Source organism: Bidens hawaiensis, unplaced genomic scaffold (assembly GCF_021521415.1).
Source record: "Bidens hawaiensis isolate Kalapana, Puna unplaced genomic scaffold, B.hawaiensis_p1.1 tig00008515_1, whole genome shotgun sequence".
Classification (NCBI taxonomy): Eukaryota; Viridiplantae; Streptophyta; class Magnoliopsida; order Asterales; family Asteraceae; genus Bidens; species Bidens hawaiensis.
Genome location: NW_027491608.1, coordinates 880,000 through 898,459, shown reverse-complemented (window position 1 = coordinate 898,459; position 18,460 = coordinate 880,000). Strand labels below are relative to the sequence as shown.

At 34.9% G+C, this 18,460-nt stretch overlaps 2 protein-coding genes across 2 annotated transcripts; one reads left to right on the top strand and one right to left on the bottom strand.

Moving 5' to 3' along the window:
- Positions 1-3,914: 3,914 nt before the first annotated feature.
- LOC143529209 (large ribosomal subunit protein eL28y-like) lies at positions 3,915-5,487 on the bottom strand. Its single transcript, XM_077025040.1, has 4 exons — positions 5,429-5,487; positions 5,182-5,350; positions 4,212-4,375; positions 3,915-4,105 (listed from the first exon to the last, which is right to left on the bottom strand). Exons 2-4 carry the CDS (start codon positions 5,327-5,329, stop codon positions 3,965-3,967), a joined length of 453 nt encoding a protein of 150 aa, XP_076881155.1. The 5' UTR covers positions 5,330-5,350; positions 5,429-5,487; the 3' UTR covers positions 3,915-3,964.
- Positions 5,488-7,748: 2,261 nt separating this feature from the next.
- On the top strand, positions 7,749-10,175 carry LOC143529240 (DNA-directed RNA polymerases II and IV subunit 5A-like). The gene is made up of 5 exons (XM_077025064.1): positions 7,749-7,823; positions 8,507-8,743; positions 8,828-9,007; positions 9,805-9,918; positions 9,993-10,175. The coding sequence occupies exons 2-5, from the start codon at positions 8,546-8,548 to the stop codon at positions 10,173-10,175; spliced, it is 675 nt and encodes a 224-aa protein (XP_076881179.1). The 5' UTR covers positions 7,749-7,823; positions 8,507-8,545.
- Positions 10,176-18,460: the final 8,285 nt, after the last annotated feature.

Here is an 18,460-nt window from a genome sequence, read left to right as displayed (position 1 = left end):
AAGACGACGGAGACAAAATAAACAAATTTGAACGAACGGACGAACTCGCTGTAGAGTCGACCAGAGAGACAGAAGAAGCTAATTAGGGTTGGGAGTTAGTATGAGAATATAATTATTGCTTCCTTCTACTTTCGATACATTTGACTTCTGGCCATCAACTACGTTTTTGGAAAGAATTATGACGGGGAGTGCATAATAACTCAACAGAACGATAATTTTGTTTTCAGTAGAATCGGTTTTTTCATTCAAAAGTGGGTGGCGGACTGGCGGCCGCAACTTCTTACCCGATTAGTTTTCTCATCGTTGTAATTAGATCATTTTATTTGTTTTTATTTAATCTTTATTTCACTTTAAAGACGTAAACAAGTAAAATTGCTAAACATGATAAAACATGTTTACATAATTAACATGTGCTTTTTTTCTGCTTTCAATACATTAGATTTTCTAGTCTCAGAGGTTGTGGAGTTCTTGAACAGAGTTCTTTGGGTCGTGCATAATAATTTTTCGACCACTGAGTCCCAAAACTTTGTTTTTAGAAGAATCGGTTTAAATGTTACTTTACTATGCTCGTTTAAATGGTAAATTAGGTGCAATGACCCAAATTGCGTAAATTAGGTGTTTTTTTTGTTGGTTAAAGTTTCGAAAATGGCAAATTTTACTTCTTTTTAGTGTGTTATCACCTTTATAGTTAGTGGTTGTTTTATCGTCTCTATTTGCCGTCAATTACTCTTGACCGTATATTAATGTTGGTTGGTAAATCAAGAACATGGTAAGTTACCCGAGCTCGAGTTGGTGACAAAAAAATGAATGGGTCACGCTAGGCATGCACAAAATAACCGGTTCCGGAACCGAACCGGTGGAACCGACTCGGAACCGGTTCCTACCCGTACCCGGAACCGGTTCCTTACCGGGTATAGGATTTCTCCTCGGAGCCGGTTCCGGACCCGGAACCGGTGGAAAAAAACCGGAGGAACCGGTCAAAAACCCGAAAAAACCCGGAGGAACCGGTCAAAACCCGACCCGGAACCGGTCAAATACCCGACTATACCCCAAACCGGTTCCTACCCGAACCTGGTTTGACTTTTGTTGACCATACCCGGAACCGTTTCCTACCCGGTTCCGGGTTTTTTAAATACCCGATTTTGTGCACGTCTAGGTCACGCGACATTATACGAAAGTTTTTTTTGCTACTTGCTAGTGTTTGGTCTGCTGGTTACGTAAATAAAAAACTTTTTTGCCTATCCAAAACAAAAAAAATAGATATGTATACATGTGTGTGGCTTGAAATTAATTATTTTAGATTAATGGCAAGGGTAGTAAAATTATCTAACATGATAATTACCAAGTGGTATTAGATAGGCATGTTCAAAACGGTTTGGGACTATGAACCGGAACCGGTTCCTAACCGGTTCCTATATTCAAAACCCTCAATTAAACTGGTTCCAGGCTCGAACCGGTTAGGGAACCGAACCGGTTCTCCCACCCTCGGACCCCTAACCTATCTAACCGGTTCTTACCGGTTCCTAACCCGGTTCCTGTACCGTAACCGGTTCCAACAGGTTACAGTGTAAAAAAATTTTTTTTTTCGTTTTTCGTTTGCGATTTGGATTCTAAACTACGATTCGTATTTGTATAACATGAAAAATAAAAAAAAATTAACATAAAAATAAACAATTAACTGATGAAGAAAAGACAACTACTGAAGATGTTTGCCACTGAAGACAACTACCGAAGGTTGCCACTGAAGACAACTACCGAAGGTTGCCACTGATGACAACTACTGAAGGTTGCCACTGATGAGGAATACTCATCAGTGGGAACATTCATTAGTTGCAGAGTTTGTTGTCACTGACGCAAAATATGAATCAGTGACACATCAGTTGCAGAGTTTCATCAGTTGGAACATCATCAGTTAAATATGTAACCATTGTACAATGTAAACTTGTTCATTGGATTTGCAATACAAGTGCATTTAGTTTTTTTTTTTTTTTTCGTTTTTCGTTTGCGATTTGGATTCTAAACTACGATTCGTATTTGTATAGCATGAAAAATAAACAAAACAATTAACATAAAATTCATTTTATTTACTTTAAGAAGTTCAAAAAAAAAGGTTACATGTTTTAAAATCTTCAAAAACAAACTAACAAAACATTAAACTTATAAATATAAAGTTGTGACATATTATTTCTAGAAAAGCCTTATTGTTCGTCGTAATTATTGAGCGGCGACTTCTTCCTCGGAATTACTTGTAGAAATGCCTTCTTGTTCGTCGTGCACTCGAACATCAAGTGGTGTTTCATCTTCGAGAGTGGTTACGTGTTGAATACGATCGATTGAGTCCAAGTGATCCTTTAAGCAAATGCACATCTCCACCGACTCCGAATTTAGTCTTGTTCTTCTCACCGATATTACCCTGCCACTAAGAGAAAAAGCGGATTCCGAAGCTACCGTAGAAGCTTGGACGGTTAGTAAATCACGGGCCATGGTGGCAAGAATCGGAAACTCGGTTTCCTTTACCTTCCACCAAGCCAAAACATCAAAAGTGCCATATTCCTCTTCGGATAAACCGGTAGAGTAATCATTTGCACTATACCTTCCTAGTTCGCTTGAAGGGGTGTTACCCCTTTGTTTTTTAGCCGTTACGTTGCGAACGGTGTTCATAAGGCTAATCATGGGATCTCGTACTCTAGTAGCACTTGAACTTGATGAAGACCCCCCGGCATAGGCATGTGTATGTTTGACCCATATTTATTTAAATAAAAGTCATACATAAATTTAAAATTCAAGTTAAAATCATTTTTTGCCTCTGTTGAAAAGTTTGGGTCAACTTCATGCATATCTAAGGCTGAAAAAATTTCGTCTATCACACATTCAACCCCCGTAACATTTAACATTGGGTTTAAAGCGGCGGCGCAAGTAAAAACCGGTGGCAATTCAAGAAAGTATTTTTTTTAATTTAAACTTCATTGGTAATATGATGTTTGAAAACATTGGACTTTTATTTTCAAATTCTTTAAGATTGTTAACGATTAAAAATAACTCCGAAAGAACCAAGGGACTTGTCGGATAATACGTTCCCGATAGTTTCGTAGTTGATGTTTTAAAAACTTCAAGAAAAGTCGATAATAATTGATAAAAATTGTAAACTTCCAATATCTAGTTATCTAATACTATTAGATAACTAGATATTGGAAGTTTACAATTTTTATTAAAAATCGGTAAGAAGTGACATGGTAACTAGATATTGGAAGTTTACTAATTTTTATTAAAAATCAGTAAGAAGTGAGATGGAAGGGGCAGCCGGGGGTTGTACGATGATCATTGCAAGAAACGAGTGATCATATGTGGTGGTGAGAATCAACGGTGGTGGTAGGTCACATTGGCAAGAGAGATCAGTGGTAATGGCAAACTAACAATCTGTTTAGCAAGAAAGAAATATAAAAAAAGTTGGGCGCTCATGTGATGAGTTATCGGATCAAAGGTGGTGGACCTTATTTCTCTCACAAACGACTGAATCTCAAAACTATTAACATTATTGAGAGAAGATGTAGACTGCAATAGGGTGACATTTCAACTGGGCAAAAAACAAAGCCAACAGCGGAAAAAGTAGCGGCTAGGGAACAATGTTATGAAGCCAACAGCAGACCAAACATTCCAAGGCACCATAGACTAAACAATGTTTATCTATTTTTCATTTTTTTCTGTTGAGTGAACAATGAAGAAATAAAAGTGCAATTTCCATGCCAAGGCGCCATAAAGTCGAAAATTGAGCAAAAGTGCAAAACAATCTTGGTCTCAGTAACATAGATCTAAATCTAGTACTCTGATCATATTGTAACAAAAAAATAACCATCTTAAACTCCCAGCATCCAAAAACAGACACAAAAAAGTTGTTTTAAAGAGTCTACGACATATAAATTCAAGAAAATGTAACTCGGCTCACCAACACCGACACACTTCCATTTCATTTCCTGCCATGAACCCTTGAAGCTTGTCGGTTCTTCTTCTTAACACCAGACTTGGCAACCTTCAAACTCCTGTTAACAGCACTAAGTCTTGCAAGAGCTGCTTTTTTCAAATCTGGCCTGTAGTAGTTCTCAGCAACCTACACATAATACATACAAATTAACATAAAAAACATACAAACCAGCTACTAATATGCATAAAAAGTTTACACTTTAATAGCAAACAGATACGGATTCATCGGTTACCTGGTTGATGACAACTTTAGCCATGCGGTTGAACTCCTTTTTCAAAATGGACATATGAAGTAAGGCAGCGGGTTTAGCCTGTTTCTTAGTCTTGGTAGTTGCTAGCAAAACAGATTGGTCCTTTCCAGCAGGCTGAATGGTAACTGTCTTCTTGTTTGCTAGTCCTATAAATAAAAAATACAAAAAATAAATTAAAATGAAATCTAATTCAATTACCGTGAAGCATAAAAAAATTGAGAAAATGAATGGAAAAATGACACCCACAAAAAATAAAAACTTGCTAAATGTTTAAAAAAAAACTTTAAAAAACTTGTTTCAAATTTACTGTCTAAGTACAAAGTTCAAACATCAAATATGATTAAACTCACAAGCCAAATATGATTACACTCACAGGCCAGTCTTATATACACACACAAATACCTATCAAGCTTGATTGAACTCACAAGCCTAGTACTGTATACATACATAAAAACATTAAAACATGCACTTACATACACGTGTATACACCCACAAATATATAAATATGTAAGTATATGTATCTATAAACCTCGCCTATCAAATGCTCAGCTGAGCTGCAATTTTGGCTTGAGCTATCAACATGTTATACAGACACTATAGTTGCGAATAGAGGTTCGTTTGAGCTATGTTTTACCTGTTAACTTAAATGGATTCGAACTCAAACTTGAGCCCATAACTTAAGCGTAAGTATAAACTATAAACCAGTTGAGTCAATAGCAAAAACATAGATCAATTAAACCCCTAAATGCATCCATAAAGGCTCAAATAAACTAAGCAAACACTACTGAGTACTAAAGCACAACACAAATACAAAATCAATTACACACATATTGACGCTTATTAATTTTTTTAATATGATTCTAAATGTCACATCCTGTAAATTAAAAATATCAAAGCACACAAACTGCGATCTAAATACAAGTGATAAAATAGCATATCATAAATGAATTACCAGAGTGCTTGTACGAGTTGAGATTGTATAAATTATTAGGCTCTTTGCTGAACTGAACACTCTGAGTGCCATTACCGAACTCCTTCACAAGGAAGGAGTTGTTCTTCTTCACGATCTCCCAAACTAGCTGGCCTGGTACGGTTGTCATTTCTGCTGGTTAATAATAAGCCTGCGTTAAACAGCACAAGTTAGATGATGATGTTACAGATGAGTGAGATACAATTGGAGGTTAATTGAGATCACTCACCGGCTTAGGGTTTTGCTGCTGCGGCGGCGTGCGTCGTGAGAAATGTTGATGGTGGAATAATGGATTTTGGTTTTATATGTGTGTGGAAAACCTAGACTGGTGGGTTTGGGTTGGGTTTAAGATTGATATGATATTGCCCGGCCCATTCGAAATTTGGACTTTCAATTGAGCTACAAATCCAAATCCATAACTGGGAACGGTTTCGAGTATGGTTGGGTATTTGCTGGTTCCGGGTATGGTGAACGAAATTCAAGAACCGGATTATTAGGTAGGAACCAGTTTCGGGTATTATGGTTGGGTATTTGTTGAATATTTATTGAACTAATTGCATGTTTTGGAATACTGGTAACCTCATTAAACATTGTTGATGAATAATCTCATATTTAGTCGTTGTAATAGTCAATGCGGACGTGGTATTTTTTTCACAAGCACATTCTTAACTTTAAATCCCTCGCCGTTCTAGTATGAATAAACGTTTTGGGATGACAAGCATTTGGCAATAACCTTCATGATAACCCAATTATGAATAATATCATTGAGTATGGTGAATGCGGTTCATGATATGGGTAAAGGTAAGGGTAACGGGTGTTTCATCCCATGGTTTATTCCAGCATCATTTGAATTATACTCACACTTTGGGTGTGAGATAGCTTTGTGTGCTCGCAAGTGCACGGGACAAGTTTGTGGGTGAACTATGTCCCCGCCACATGTGCATGAAACTCCATCAATGGTAGATTTTAGTTGAATAAAACTAATTTTAAATTAAAATTCTAAATATGAAACACATGGTAAGACAAGAAAACATGCGGTCACAATCAGGTTTGATAAAGGTAACCCGTGACGTGTAATTCACAACAAAGCAAACAAACTAATCCATTGTATAAACATAGTTTCATTTTATAATTGCGCTAACTTTGTTGGCATAACTCATAACATTACTTCAACAACTACTTGTTTCCCTAACTAAGTTATGTAATGTTGGATTTAAAATAGTTCCATGACTATCATATCCTTAATTTATAACATTCACAAACAAATGATATTAAACGAGTTCAATCTGTCCAACGATCACAAGTTCGGTTTAACATTTTACATATAAATCAAACCCTATACTCAGTGGTGATCACGAGTTTCTTAGCCTTTCATGATTGTCACAAAAACGATGGAGATTGGTGTATCAAAACATCCTCAATTGATCCCACACCAAAGGAATCCTTCGTCACAAAATGTTTTTATTGTCTTGTTCTTCTGTTAGTCTTCAAATATTAAGAACCCGTATTTGCAATTATCTTCCATGAAACTACATGAAAAGACACTCGAAACCATTTTTTTTTCTGACTTGAGTGCACATACGCCTATGCATGCCAATTTATGAGTAGAATCCATGGGTGATAGCAATAAAACATGCCCTTCTACTGCTACATTGTGATACATAATATAGTGATTTTTTTGTAAATTCTGGAAAACTTTATTGGCCCATATTTATTTTTTAGTATTTGTTGAATTGGTTGTGAGTGGGTGAGAGAGAAAATTGTAGTGACAAATGTATAAAAAAATTATTTAATTAAGCAGAGGAGAAAAATGTAACGTTTGTTAGCGTAATTATAGAGATAAAGTTGTGGGACAGGATGGGCTACTGTTAGTTGTTTATCATCAACAACTAGAGGTGCACAAATCGGGTTTTTCAAATACCCGGGTTCGGGTATGACCGGGTTTTGGAAAATTGGATATTGGCAATACCCGGATTGGGTGCGGGTATTATCTAAAAACCCATACCCTATATATCGGGTTCGGGTATAGAACCATGTATTCTAAAACCGGATATTTGAATACACTATTTCCGGATATTGGAAAAAAAAACCCTATTTTCGAGGGTTTTACTGGCTTTTTTTCAGGTATTTTTCGTATATATATTGGATTTTTTAAGAGGTTGCACCTTTTAGGATTATTTTTCCAGGTATTTTTTGGGTAATATTGGGTATTTGAAAAACCCGGTTCCAGGTATTTGTAAAACCATGTTCGGGTATGGAACTGGTTCGGGTTTTCGGGTATTACCGGGTATAAATCGTGCTCGGTTCCAGGTACGGGTTTTGGTACTGAAATACACATCCTATCCGTACCCTACGGGTAGGGTCAGGAATAAAAAAATCGGTTCTTAGTATTTTTATCTGCCCGGTTCCAGGTTCGGTTTTTTTTTCACCTCTACCAACAACCAAGACCTGGTCTTCTAAATGGGCTAACATAACGGGCTTTCACATCGTTTTTATACCAAAAAAAAAAAAGAAAAAAAAACAAACCAACCATAAAAGCCCATAAAATTGAGGGTTCCTTCCTTCCTTCCGGCGATATTTCTTGCGTTCAGGTCAGTCCTTCGTTCACCGCCACTCTCGTACCAGTAACCATTTAGGTTTGAACAACTCAACATTCTTTTACTTCCTATTTATTATTTACTTCATAAATCGATAGCTTCAATTTTTTCATGGTTTAGACTAATTTTATTGTTTTATTGTAATTTTGCTGCTGATAGTTTATATTAGTAAGATAATATCTTGATTATTGTGCTGTAAACGAACCGAACATTCACTGAACTGTTTCGAACATGCTTATAAAATTTAAGAGGCCATGTTCGAACGTTTGATAATTTGTTTGTTCATTAAAGCTGTTAATGCTTGTTAATGACTTTTCTAATCTTATTATATAAATTTAAACATAATTATTAATTATAAAACAAAATGTATGTGAGTATTAGGTGATAGTTTATCTGTAAAGTTAACATAAGAATGTTAAAAAATCACCAACACACACTTGGTAGCCGGAATTAACTGTTGACGCACACCATTCCCGCTTAGCTAAGCCAGATAAAATACTGTTTGTGTTCATTTGTGTTCGTGAGCCGTTCACGAACAAGAAATTTCGTGAGGTTGGTTGTTCGTGAAACGTTCGGTTGTCCGGTAAAAGCTCAGCAGACGAACATTAACTAGACGTTCTTCGGTTCAGAAATTAACCAATCGTTGTTCGGTTCGTTTACAGCTTTAATCTTGAACATTGTTTATTGTTCCTCTTTGTTTACTCTTCCAGAAACTTGTACCGGTGAAACTAACTTTGAAAGCTGAGGCAATGTCGGTATCCGATGAAGAAATCACAAGGCTGTATAGAGTCCGGAAAACATGCTTTGAGATGCTGCGAGACCGTGGATACGAGGTTGAAGACTCGGAGATAAATATGACTAGAAAGGAGTTCATTGACAAACATAAAGGAAGCATTACAAGGGAAGATCTTACTTTCATGAAGTCCAAGCCAGACAAACGTGATCCGGTATTATGCCTTAATTTCATGATTGTTTTTGTTTTCTACATGGATTGTTTTTACAAACCCTAATATGATTTATTTGCGAGTCAGATATTTGTTTTTTTTCCTGAGGATATGAAGATTGGTGTGAAGATAATCAAGAATTATGTGATTCGTATGGAAAACGAGAACGTACGAAGAGCAATTGTAGTGGTTCGTATAGATATGACTCCCAGTGCAAAGGCGTGCCAGACCGAGATAGCTGGAAGGTTCCAGGTGGAGGTGTTTAAGGTGACAGTTAACGTTTGCCTGTTAGTAATACGCATACTAAATGGGCGGGTCCGGTGGGTTGGATGAAGGGCCAAAACCTTTTTTTTTGTGTTGGGGGGGGGGGGGTAAATGAGCAGAGCTAGAGCTTGAGTAGGCTAAAGCTCGGCTTCTTTAAATTACCAAAACTCAAGCTCGGCACATGAGTAGCTTTTCAAGCTCAAACTCGGCTTGTATATGAAGTAACTAATAGATTCTATTAGTTACTTCATATACATTTATAAAAAAAATTATAGATTTTTTAATTATAAATTATACACGTGTCATAAAATATATTTATTTTGGTATCTTTATCATAGTTTTATACATAATAAAGATTATTATATAAGTATATATTTAGTATATTAATTATTAAATAAAAGTTATATAAATGATAGGCTCGTTTAGGCTTACGTGCCAGCTCAAGCTTGATAAGTGAAGCTCAGGCTTGGGCTACGTAATTTTACAAGCTTGTTTTTAGGCTCGAATTCGTGCTCAGGTTTGTTTCTATGATACTGTTATAAACGTGACTCAAAAAACTATTTCTCTGAAAATTTCAGTTTTTAAATATAATCAGTGCAACAGATATCCGTTATGCGTATAAAAGTTATATTATTTCAAAATTAATGTACCTTTTTTGGATAAAAGTGTTTTAGAAGGTTTTTATGGATAAAAATGAACTGCTTCTTTCTTTCTAAGCTAATTTTTATGTTTTTACACATATGACTGGTTGGAGATTGAACATAACCGTAAGCAAATGGTTTACTTGATTGTTGGTACAGGAAGCAGAACTGCTACTAAACATAAGATATCATGAACTTGTTCCCGAACATATTCTGCTAACAAATGCGGAAAAGAAAGCTTTGCTGGATAAATACACGGTCAAAGATGCACAGGTCAGCAATTATTTATCGAAGTTTTGACTTTTATGGTAAATGGTTTACTAATATAAGAATTTGGTTTTTTGCAGCTACCTCAGATTTTGCCAACAGATCCGATTGCCAGATATTATGGGTTAAGGAAAGGTCAAGTCGTTAAAATTCTGAGACCGATTGAGACAGGGACTAGTGAGAAAGACAAGGATGACTTTGAATCCAATAAAAGAGACCGTAACGAGGAGATCTGTTATGTTAGTTACAGAATTGTTCGATGAACTATTGAACTCAAATTCTGGTTAGTTAATTTGTGTCATTAGAATTTTGTTACAAGTAGATCTTTTTATTATTATATAACAGTTATTTTTAAGTTGAAGTTTATAGACTTGACGTATAAACGCCTGGTATATGATATTTGTGATTTTTATCGGTGGAATCGACTGATTACATAATGAGTCAACATGAGAAGTTTTTAAGTTTATGAATAATTAGTGCATTATTATTAAATAATAATACAGTATATAAAGAAAATGCTAAGTTTTATTTATAGTTAAAGTACTATTTTAAAAGGTTTGTAAGCTTTTGAATACATTTTAATTGTCTGACCTGTCTAGGCCTTTTTTTTGGCATATTTCATTTGGATTTTTAATTTTAGTTAGGCTTGTAAAAGAACCGGACGAACACGAACGGTGCATGTTTATGTTTGTTCATCAAGAAAATAAGTGTGTTCTTTTGCTAATAGTATAAATAAACGAACGGATCTAACCGAACTTAGATGAGCATAATCGAGTGAACACCAATTAAAAATTGAACATTAACATCAGTCTGTAAAATTAACTGAATATATAAACAAACATATACAAACTTAAAATATACATACACCGATGAGCAAACATAAATTAACTTCATGCCGAACAAACGAACGAACATATGTTCTTGTTTGTTTAACTAAATGAATGCAGAATTTTGTTCATGCTTGTTCATTTGATAAGTAAACCAACATAAATGAACTTTATGTCGAACGGTTAACAGAACATTCAGTTTGTTTGTAGGTCTTATTTTAGCCATTTTTAAAATAAAATATAACCCGAAGTAATTGAGATGTGAATATTGTGTATATTCGGGGATCCAACCACCGAGTGTGCAAAACTCATGACCGAACTGAACCAGAACCGGTATGCTACTTCCGGTTATTGCAAAAGTTCAATTGTGGTTTGGTGTTGGTCGGTCTGGAACCAGATTTCGGTTCTCGTCTGATTGAGTTATGTGCCCTTAAATGAACCATTTGGATTAGGATGGGATTGTACAGTTTTAACATAATAAGGTATGAAAATGACAATGGAAGAGGATAGTAGCCTAACCATGTGGGTTGATTGGATATAGGAGTCCTACATACCTTACTGTGGTCCATGGCTCATGGGTTTTGGGCCTTTCTTAATGACCATTAACTAGACATTACGGCTTACATGACATCATGACTCATGCCTCCCACTCCACACATCATTCCTTCACTTACTCTTGCTTTTAATGGACAACCCATCAAGTTCAATGATGGATAATAATACTATCTAGTGCAATTGGTTTCTTTAAAGTACCTCAAAAAAGAAGGTTTTCAAACTAGTTGCTTGTATATGTTATGTATAGGATGATTTTTTTAGAGAGGTGTTAAGTATTTGAACTGGACTCGAAAAACCTAAATTTTTAACCGAATAGAATGCAACTTTTGGACTTTCATATAGGGTTGGGCGGTTAATACCTAATCACTGATCACACATCATGATTGTTGTGTCTCACAAGTCATGAATCATCTCATTACTTAACGTTTGGAATAGTATAACGTTGCACAGTCGAACTACATTGCTTATATTTTATATTTATAGGATAAAGTTTAATGTTATTAAAGATTTTTGTATAGAGGCTGTTAAATATTAGAAAAATGTTTAGTTTTCCATATTTCATCATGTCTTTGTAATAAACAGACCTGCCCCCCCCTTTCTTGTAATAAATAAATGACCCCTTAAGAACACTTGATACATGAAAAAGTTATATACACAAAATTTACATACTTGATAAAAACTCTTCTATGAATAATACAATAAACGCGTTTGCTTAAAAATAATAACAAAAAAATATTCCTATATCTTTCGACTGCTCACCTTAGTTTTCTTCTCTAGCAACCCACCATCGGCTTAGTCTTCTTCTCTAGCGACCCCCATCAGCGACTCACACTCACCGTCGTTCTCTTTCTCAATGATCCCCTTTACACTTGTAAGAAAACTAGCAATGTTAACCGTGCGTTACGGCGGTATGCTTTGGGTTTGCCTGTTTGGTTATAAACATAATTTTTGTTTGGTGACACTCAAGTATTGCATTCAAATCAAGCAACATAATATAGGAAGTAATATTTATTCTATATACAATAGTTATATTTGAATATAGAATTTTAACATTTCTTCTGATCAATATAAATATCTATGTAACTTGATTTGATAAAAAAACAGATAATTAAAAACTTTAAGTGATGTCATACATACACACATGAGACATATATATGATTTTTTTTCTTTTTCAAACCGTTTATTTAAAAAAGTGTGATGTGTTCAAAACTTTTTTGTGCATAACGTGTTTTATTTTTATAAAAACTGAAAAAAACATACCTTAATGTATTTTTTTCTTCATGTTATTGCATCAATTCTAAATGTAAGATAGATAATTTATTGACGAGTTGACTAAGGAATCAACACCTCCTGGATATTTAGGGTGTATGGTCTAGATTTAAAGGATTTTTTTTAGGAAGAAAATGTTTGGTTTTTTTAATTTTAATTTTTTTTTTGTAAACATCAATTATGACAATCTTTCATTTTGAGATTTTTGTTAAAATCGATTATGCCCACGACGGCTTTTTAACACATAAAACTGGTTGGATCATTATTCATAACAATTGTACCATCGCATCACCACTTAAATTCAAGCACATGTTTTTTTTGGCATACTATTGTCCCCCTAGCCCTAATTCCAACTCTCAAAACATGTTACACTAGTGTAAATATATGGCATCTTCTTCTATCACTACTAGTACTTGAAACCGAATCAGTAATTCCATTTCCATCACCTTCACCAACACCAATTTGATTCTTCCAAATTATATTGTTTCTCACCATTTACCAGACCAAGTGGTATGAAAGACATACATTAACCATCGCATTATTGTCGCATAATGATTAACTAAAATATAATTATTATCAAATTTTTTATTATAAAAAAAGTATATTGGTGAATGCGATTGGTTGAAGAAACATATGGTCCAATGTACCACCTCCCTCTCCTTCTAGCGCCGCCACCACATTGCACCATCTCTCTCCTAGATGTAGTGACGTGTGGGCGCCCTTATGGTTGATTTGGAGTTGGTTTTAACGTCCATAAACACTTCAAAACCACCGTAACTGTAGTTCTGGTAACCAGGACCCCAGTAGCCTTACCACCACCTTTTCGAACATATATCCATTCGTGGATTTGGGTTTTTATACGTCTTTTACTCTCTTCATATAATTTCACATACAATCTTGTTACCAAACAAAAATATGCAACTTCTAAAACTTGAAAAATGTGACTTGACTTCAAAATGTATGCATGAACTTAAACCTATATATTATATATATATATATAATATTCTTTAATATTAAATCGTAACGCCCCAAACGTTTACAAATTCCAACATAATTATATTTTTCCAACGTCGGGAAGAATAGAGAGTAGAAAAAAACAATATTCCGGATATAACTGACAACGTGGGTCCAAGTTTCCAAGCTGCTACGCTACGTACATTTTCTTCATATTTTTTTATTAATACGTCCGATTTGTTTAGATATTTCAAATTTTAAGAATGACACGATTAATAATACATATACTTGCATGACTCCCGTCTCTCTCTTTATATTTTTTTATCACGTTAAATCAATAAATTAGGCGTGATAATGTTTAATCAGCATGCAACAATAAGGTCCTGGGTTCGAATCCCACAAGGGGGTTTTCTTAAGTTTTATTGGGTTTCCTCCTGAATTGATGGTTAGGCATTATTGCCTAGTGGAGATGGATATGATCGCGTGGTTTTGCTGGTGACACGATGATACTCCCAGTGGTCCGTGAGTGATCCTAATTTGTCGTTAAAAAAAACATACAACAATAAATATTTCAAGGTGCAATATATGTGTCGGGAGCACTTTTAGCCTGTTGGGGTTTCCGCCAACAAGCCCGATGACGGACCCATGAATTTTATTCAATGGACGATAAGGGAGGCTTAACACTAATTTAAGAAGACAATTGGGATTTTCATATACAAGTAACTGGCTACGTGGCTGCCCACCCTCTCCAAAAGCTAGGTCCGCCACTCCTAAAGGGGCATTCGAGCCTGACCTAATTTTCAAATAACCTTCGACAGTTTTAATCTCGTTACAAATAAACCATAAGAATAACATTGTTGTGTTTCTTGTTTTAACTATAAAAATAGTCATAATTAATTTTAAGCAATGGCTAAGTATACTTAGGATGGGGGCCGCCAACACTATTTTGTTACGAAGTAGTGTAAATTTAGCCATTTTTTTCTCGAAAATTTGAGCCAGAGAATTTAACCGTTTTTGGCCGAAAATATGAGCACGGTATCCCTCGTTTATGAATTTTTTTATACATTTTGAGTCCGGCCACCTGGTGTCTTAGTCCAAACTTCGCCACTGGTTTCGGACAATCAATCAAAACAAGAAAACTGGCTGTTGCAGCTCCAAGCAAGATAAACAATAAACATTAAACACTTGCAGCATTAATATTAATTTCTAGATCATCAAAATTGACAATTGAACGTCAAATCTCGGACTTATATTACATCCAGGGAGTTAAACTTAAATTCTTAAAACCATAATCATAATTGATTAATGCATCTGATTTCATATAATCTACTAAAGTATTTCTATAACTTAGAACAATAATTAATTAAACTACCCCTAGCTTATAATTAATTAAAACTCGAACCTGGTATGAAGATCGAAAGATCAGGCCATCCACTCTCACCCCCATTCCAACAGCTCGAGTCATCTCTTTCGTTTCCATCATTATGATTATTATTATTATCATTCAACTTCAAGAAATTGCTTCGAAAATCATCCGCAATCGGATTTCGAAGCAACATATCTTCATCAGATTTAGTCACAAGATTGAAATTCAAACCTTCCATCAACAAATTACCGAACGGTCCCATCGGATACCCCCCACCAGACTCCACCGGGTTATTATTATTATTGTTTTTCTTATTATTAGTATTAGTGTTACCACCTACATGGTAACCAGGTTCCGGTTCCGCTTTCGGTGCTTCCGGAAGGGGAACCGGAACCTGAGCTGCTGGCGGTACGGCGACGGTAGACGCGCGTTTGGTTGAGGTTGAACTGGACGCGCTACTGATTTTGCGAGTACCGCCGCCGATCGGGATGTTACGAAGAGTGCCGCCTTTTGTCCAGTACCGGCGGCAGTTTTTGCAGAAATGACGAGGCTGGGAGAGGTTGTAGTTGTTGTAGTAGCAGAACAATGCATTGGGTTTTTGTTTTGAGTCTCGGAATTGTATAACAAAGGAGATCGGAAAGACTCAAAGAAGGAATTGATAGGAAGATATTTGCAGAGGGAAGTCAGCGTGAAAACGACGAGCACCACACGACACCACTCAACAAATGACTAATTGACTACTACTACTCCCAGTCGCTTTTCAAATGGAATTTGGTGGGTATTTCTTAAGTGCGATAAAACGAGGGAAGATGTGACATAGTGGTCAATATTTCTTTTAACATTTAATATTTTTTGTATTACTATGGTGTTTTTTATAAATTGGTGAAATTTGACGATTTAAACTTCAAAGGTAGGTTTGTTGCGTTATAATAAATTGCCGTGGTGTTCATTCGTGAATGCAAAGCTTTTAAACATTATGAGTTTAGAGTATCTACAATGGTAAGTTGTGGTCTTTTTTTTAAAACCGACACATCAGCATGCCATATCAGATTTCAAACAACCCTCTAAAACTTTCACTTATCTTTCAATGGGTAGTATATAATCCTTGTTTCAAACCACCATCTCACTATCTGAATTTTCTTTTATTTAATCTTTATTCATTTATTAAAAGAACACATAAAATTAATAACAATTTCAATAAATTTATATATCAACTATCTTTTTATCCCCATTACTTTATTAACCTCTCTCTCTCTCTCTCTTCTTCTCTTCTTTCCTGTCACTAACTCACCTTCTCTTACAAAATACAAACTATGAAAAATAGGGATAAATCTGATATTGATTTGAACCATTTATGAAACAAACAGGGATTTGGAATTGGAAAATAAGCTGAGCATGTATTTGCTTTGTTGAAGTGGAACATGTCGTACACTTTTGAAGCATTCCGGAATTACGATACGGTCCCTCGTCTCTCTCATCCAGCTGGCCATCTTCAATGGAAACATCCTTCTATGGGTTTGGTTTGGAATTCAGACCGGTGCCACATCTTCACCATTAGAGATGCTCTTAGAAGAGAGGTATTGAGTTCAATTCTCACATATCATAAAGATTGAAAGAAATTTTTTGTTAAAAATAAAAAATGTTATATGAAAAGAAATACCTAAAGTCTTTGGTTATTCGTACATCTTTTGACATATTCAAACACCTAACATATGAGTCGTATGAGATCTTTACGACTCGTATGATGAGTTTTTTTCAATATTAAAAATAATGATGACACACACATAAAAGATGTACGGATATGGCATTTCATACATAAATTGTTTAGTTTGATTCATTGAGTGTTTTTTTTCTATTTAGATGTTATAAACTTATATACACATAAAAAATTGATCTATTTAAATTGTTTGTATATTTCTAAACTTGTTTTACCTATACATGTGTAAGTTATATTGGTAATATAGTATGTTAAGTATTTATTAACGAAACTTGTTCTTGAATATTTTTATGAGTTGAACAGATATGTTATTTAATACGTTCGGTTAACGTTTGGTTATGGGACGCCCGTAACATAATCATAACTGATATATTGTTTTATCAAATAACCTTTACCATAACCATCGATTAATCTCGGTTATCATTTAATTCCACTTGGTGATGGTTCGGTTATCTGTAATTTCAATTAACGGTTAAGGCATGCTCACTCTACAATCATCAAAGCAATCAAATTGGTTCAATAGCTTAAGAAACGCATTTCTCAATTTTTCATTTTAGTTAGTCAACATATAATCTAGTGTGAACAATTTAGTTTTTTTTTTGAACCGTGAATTTTATAAACAAGGAAACAACAAGACCACCTCCACACCTCGGAGGAAAGTCACCAAACACCCAAAAAATCTACATAAGCTTAAACTTACACCAACTAGACCAATCTAAGGATCTATTTTTTGATCTATATTTGAACCACAAAAAGCCGAGAGACTTTATATCCCCAATAATGTCTTCAATCTTGATATCTTTTCCTTCAAACACCTTTTCGTTCCTAGCCTTCCACACCCTCTAACAAGCAATTATAACTATACCATGAAAAGCTTCCTTCTCAACCGGCCCAAGCTTACACGATTTGTGAAGCTCCAATAAATCTCTAACCAAGAAACCGTAGATGGGGGGAACTCTACACCACTTACTAACGTGATCCCAAACTATCGACGCAACCATACACCCGGTGTATGGGGGGGGGGAACAATTTAGTTAATTTAGTGATTTTAAATCGTTAGTTTAATTAAATTATAAATTATCTTGATTATATTATCAAAATAAAAACTGATAAATGTCTAGTATTAGTAGTTGCACACATAATGCTCGTGAATCCTTACTTGGTTATTATTCTAAGTTTCAAACTACATTAAATTTGTGATTTATACACATGTCTATATGTGTAGTTGGTTAGTTATCGTTTTATAAATTTAAAAATAGTTTGTGTAATTCATCACATGTCACACACCTAATTCCGATCCACTACTAAAGCTAAATCATTATCTACCATTAAACAAAAATCCTTAACATACCTTGATAAAGAGCGTTGGTTCTTTTGTTTATATAAAAGTATAAATACTCTTATTGTAAGAAAATTTTAAAACTTATTTTTAAAGATTTAAAATTAATTTTGTAAGTTTTTTTTGAACGACCAACAAAAATTTTATTCATCCGCTTAGCCAGCGGCTAAAGAGTATATATACCCCATAATACACCAAATAGCACCAATTCACGGAACTAAGAAATTATTAATCAGACATATACAACTAACTTCATTTAGTAAAAACATCAAACCTCCTCCAAGAATTCCATGTGATATCCGACTCCTTCGATCTACATCTTACCCACAAGTAACCCAAGGACTTTATTTCTTCGATGGTCTTTGAGTGCAAGGTTTCCGCTTGATTGAATACTCTATCATTGCGCAACTTCCATATACTCCAAATTGTAATAAGCACCATAGCGTGAATAACCTTCCTCCGCTTCTCTGTTCCTTGAATAGTGAGATGAAAATCCAAAAGATCCTTAATACTAAAGGCAT

Excerpts from the sequence above, each read along its gene's own strand:
- LOC143529209 (XM_077025040.1), bottom strand. The coding sequence starts at position 5,329 with ATGACAACCGTACCAGGCCAGCTAGTTTGGGAGATCGTGAAGAAGAAC. Across the intron at positions 4,376-5,181 it reads CAACTCGTACAAGCACTCTG|GACTAGCAAACAAGAAGACA; the intron begins GTAATTCATTTA and ends TTTTATTTATAG. Across the intron at positions 4,106-4,211 it reads CTAAAGTTGTCATCAACCAG|GTTGCTGAGAACTACTACAG; the intron begins GTAACCGATGAA and ends TATTATGTGTAG.
- LOC143529240 (XM_077025064.1), top strand. The coding sequence starts at position 8,546 with ATGTCGGTATCCGATGAAGAAATCACAAGGCTGTATAGAGTCCGGAAA. Across the intron at positions 8,744-8,827 it reads AGCCAGACAAACGTGATCCG|ATATTTGTTTTTTTTCCTGA; the intron begins GTATTATGCCTT and ends TTTGCGAGTCAG. Across the intron at positions 9,008-9,804 it reads TCCAGGTGGAGGTGTTTAAG|GAAGCAGAACTGCTACTAAA; the intron begins GTGACAGTTAAC and ends TTGTTGGTACAG.